At 34.7% G+C, this 4,147-nt stretch overlaps 1 protein-coding gene across 1 annotated transcript; it reads right to left on the reverse strand.

Moving 5' to 3' along the window:
* Window positions 1-611: 611 nt before the first annotated feature.
* Window positions 612-1,770, reverse strand: LOC149236902 (VQ motif-containing protein 22-like). The gene has a single exon (XM_089461661.1). The coding sequence runs from the start codon at window positions 1,515-1,517 to the stop codon at window positions 834-836; it is 684 nt and encodes a 227-aa protein (XP_089317787.1). The 5' UTR covers window positions 1,518-1,770; the 3' UTR covers window positions 612-833.
* Between the last annotated feature and the right edge of the window lie 2,377 nt (window positions 1,771-4,147).

The following is a 4,147-nucleotide window of genomic DNA, read 5'->3' on the forward strand; positions in this document are numbered from 1 at the left end:
TTTTCCTTATTTTTAAGAAAAAACAGTCGAGTTAGACTGCGGCCCAGGAACTTCTTTATGTATCAGATATATTGTACGACTTCAAACATTAATGACAGAGTACCATTACACCTATTATCAGCACACAAAGCAACTTATCAACACATCACTGATTGAATATTTCATAATTGGCGGTTGAATGATAAAGCAACTGTATCAACATCTCTGATTGAATATTTCATGATCGGTTGTCTTTAACAAGCACCCAAAGAAATATCATATTTAGATTTTGAATAGACTGAATCCTGAAGCTTTGTTATAAGCTACTGTTAATGACCAATTGCTAAAACCCTAGGAAGATCAAATTGAGATAAGTAAATCTAAAAACACGAGACAATCATAAATCAACATAAAAGGCGCTGAAGAAATTAATACTATCTGCTTAGTAACGAACAGTGGGCGACTGGAGCTCTGGTAACCAAGAAACCATAACAGAGTCTCAGAAAACGAAGACTAATTCAGATTTCTATTCACTTCCATGGAAGATGCAGCTATTTTGGATTACCCAAATGAAAACACATTAAACAGAAACCAAAATCTGGCTAATGGAGATGTGAATGGCACGGTTTCGCTTTAATCGACCACATCCGTGGAACTAAGCAACATATAAGCAATCTAATCATATTCGTATACTCATATACATTCATTGAAACAGCAACCAACACTGCAGCAAACAGTCGTCCCCATTAGATGAAACTAGAAAACAATAGTCGAACCTCCAGTTCAGAAATGGAGAACTGAAGCAGTGGTTAGATAAGGTAGGCGAGCCGCAGGCCTTCTGTTCGATGAAGACGTTATAGCTGGGTAGGAAACACGGATCCAGAATTGATAAGTCCTGCACCGTCTAGCCCTTGAGGATATTTTGGACCACTGGTGTTTATGTTATCATGGAGAGACTGGAAATGAATATACGTATTGCGATTATACAGTTGAGGACAATAACTGTCCGTGGTAGAATGGAGGTGGGACACTGAGTTCATATTCAGGTCAAGTACTGCCTTATAAGCTAAGAGCTTGCCCAATGGCTGCCAGCCCTGCTGGGTTACATGTGCAGAGAAAGTAGGGTTCACGGCTGAATATCCAAAGGGGATTTCGGGAATACCGGTGAATCGCTGCACCATGGCCCTGAAATTCGAAGTGTCGGTGTTCAGCAGCGTCGTCGGCGCTCTCCTGGAAGCCCTGGATCGTTTCTTGCCCACCTTGGCAGTTCGTCCGGGATTTACAGACAGACTCGCCGAGTTGCTTAGATCTCCGGATTGAGGAGGCCGTGGTTCCGTGGTTGTCACTGGCGTGGCTTCTGCAAGCTTGGAATTGGTGGACATGGTCGCGGAGACGTGTCGACGTCGAAAATCCTGCGAGCCGTTGCTTGATATCAGGAAGCTCTGCGCTTCTCCGTGGCTATTGTCGTTTCCTGCCGGCTTCTGGTGAAATTGCGCAGAGGCATCAAGCAACTGAGAACTGCTGATCGGGCAGTGCATTCCAAAGGGCGGGGCAGACGGATCTGGAGGTCCCAAGCTGTTGTTCAACAAAAGGGCATAGAAATGGAATCTCCTCCGGCATTTAACATAAACTCCATTGCTCTGGAAAATTCCTGTTCACGACAAAGTATTGTAATGTAACGAACAACTCTTGTGCTGTCAAGTCGGATACATAATGTAATTCCTGCTACGTTTGGTTTGTGTGAGGCAGCCTGTTTGTAGTATATACTTCACACCCAGATGCGTTGTCGAAGGGCACTAGGTCACCGCGTACTGCCGAGCGTTCACATGGTGGGGAGGCCACCTCTGTGAAGTGTTGATCAGAAGGGTTCCCGGAGACCGCAGTAATGTGTCCGCCGTATTCCGATCAGGTTGTATAACTGACCGCATTAAAAAACAAATTTAAACTTTTCCTTGTCGGCAATGGCGCAGCAGTGTTCACATTGGACCCGCTATATATTATAAACAATGCTCCACAAACCATCCGGTAGTTAGACTGCCGTAATCGAAAGCTAGCCAGCGACAGGAAATTGTCATGAACAATTATTTTTATTGAAGATAATATATTAGTTAGACGGCCGTAATCGAACGCTAGCAAGTGATAGGAACTTGTCATGAACAATTACTTTTGTCGAAGAGATTATATTAGCAAATATAAAAAATATTATATTTATGTATTTAAAATTTTATAAATCAGGTTGATATAAGAATATCATTATTTTTATCTATGAGATGCGGTCTATACGGTTTTAGTTATATTAATTTTAATTTTAAATTTTATAGTCGAAATTGAAAGTGGGAATTAATGGTAGGAATATATATTTTTTAATGAGTTGTTATTAGTGAGATTTGTTGGAAGTTTTTTTGGTGGGTTTTTTTGTTTTAATTTCTCTGAAATTTGCTAGAAATTTAGAGAAATCACAAGTTTCATGGGTAATCCCTACACAATCGAAGTGCCCTAGGGGATTTTCAGGGTGCTGCATCCATATATACAATAAAAAAAATGAATTTAAATAACACAAATCAAGATTTCACCTCAGATTTTTCCACCAAATTTAGGCACCAGAAAATCCAAAAAATCACATTAAAGACAACTCCAAATTTTTCCACCAAATTCAAGCACCAAAAAATCCAAAAAATCACACTAAAGACAACTATTTTTTTAATGTATGTTTAAATTTAATCTAATTTTATATAATTATCATGATATCATTTTATATAGGAGATTATTTGAGATTTGTCATTTTTCCATTCAACATTAAGATTATTTGATATTGGTTATTTTTCCATTCAATATTAAGATTGACCCTAAACTATAGTCTCCAAATAATTATGTAACAATATATTATTATTGTACTATATCATCTTTCCATCATATATTAATATTAATCCCACTCTATATAAAACTTATAATTAAAAATAAATAAATAAATCAATCTTACTTTAATCTACAATTTTAGTTTCTATATTTAACATAAAATTTTAAATTCCTACTTTTATTTTATTAAATAATTTTAAATTATTTTTAACTTTAGATCTTTTTGGATCCGATAAAGGTGATCGGCCTAAGAACATATAAAATTTAATTTCCATTTTCACTTTGTATTTTCAAAAATTGCCACATAAAAAGATTTGATATGTCTCCATACGAGATAGATTTAAGATTAGAATAATTAATAACTATATAATTAAATTATAATTATATATATATATATATATACATATATTCTTCTTAAATTGTAAATGAACTTAGCAGTATAATTACAACCTCCTCCATTAGAAAAATGTTTGAACAACATTGTGCTCAGAATCAAAATTTAGCTTATTTGGGGGAGACGTATACTTGGAACTTATTTAAACAATAATGTTGCTTTCTGAGCATGTTAATTCATTTTTAAATTAAAAACGACAATTAATCATAATATCTCCATTGTTCATTGTTCATTGTTCACGAGTTCAAGCAATGATTCTCAGTCGCTTTTTATCTTTAATATTTGAATTTTTTTAATGTAGGCTTTCCATTTTGTTCACGAGTTCAAGCAATGATTCTCAGTTGCTTTATATCTTTAATATTTGAATTTTTTTAATGTAGGCTTTACATTTTTGAGGACTTACAGATTTAGGATGGCGTAGGTTCAATTTCGATATGTAGGAGGTGGAGAATAAACAATTATGTCCTGACCAAAGATGTTGGAAATAAGTGGGAGACAATAAGGAATGATTCATGGTATTTTCATTACCAAATGACCAAGTCTATTCCAGGAATTGAGATGTCTAGAGCCCATTGCATTAGTATGAATTTAAAGTGGTTTGATTTAAATTTGGCTGATTAATATAAATTTAAATTTGTTTTAAAATTCGCATTATTTTTTTTAAATAATTTTAAAAATAAGTATTTTTTTAATATAGTTTGAAGTAATGATATATCTCATATTGAGTTATAGATTGTTATCGGATGCAAAGGTTTAATTATATCTAATTTTTGTAAGTTTAAAAAAATAAAGAAGATGAGAAAAAGCTAGCTATTCCAAAAATCATATAAGCTTACTAATAGTGATTGGGACTTCAATACATAGAGGTTGACCTTATTAACTATCTCATCTAGAGCAATAGTGGTTGGGACTTCAACA

The sequence above is a fragment of the Pinus tabuliformis genome, chromosome 8 (assembly GCF_031772625.1).
Source record: "Pinus tabuliformis cultivar Carrire ecotype Pingquan chromosome 8, CPIR1, whole genome shotgun sequence".
Lineage (NCBI taxonomy): Eukaryota > Viridiplantae > Streptophyta > Pinopsida > Pinales > Pinaceae > Pinus > Pinus tabuliformis.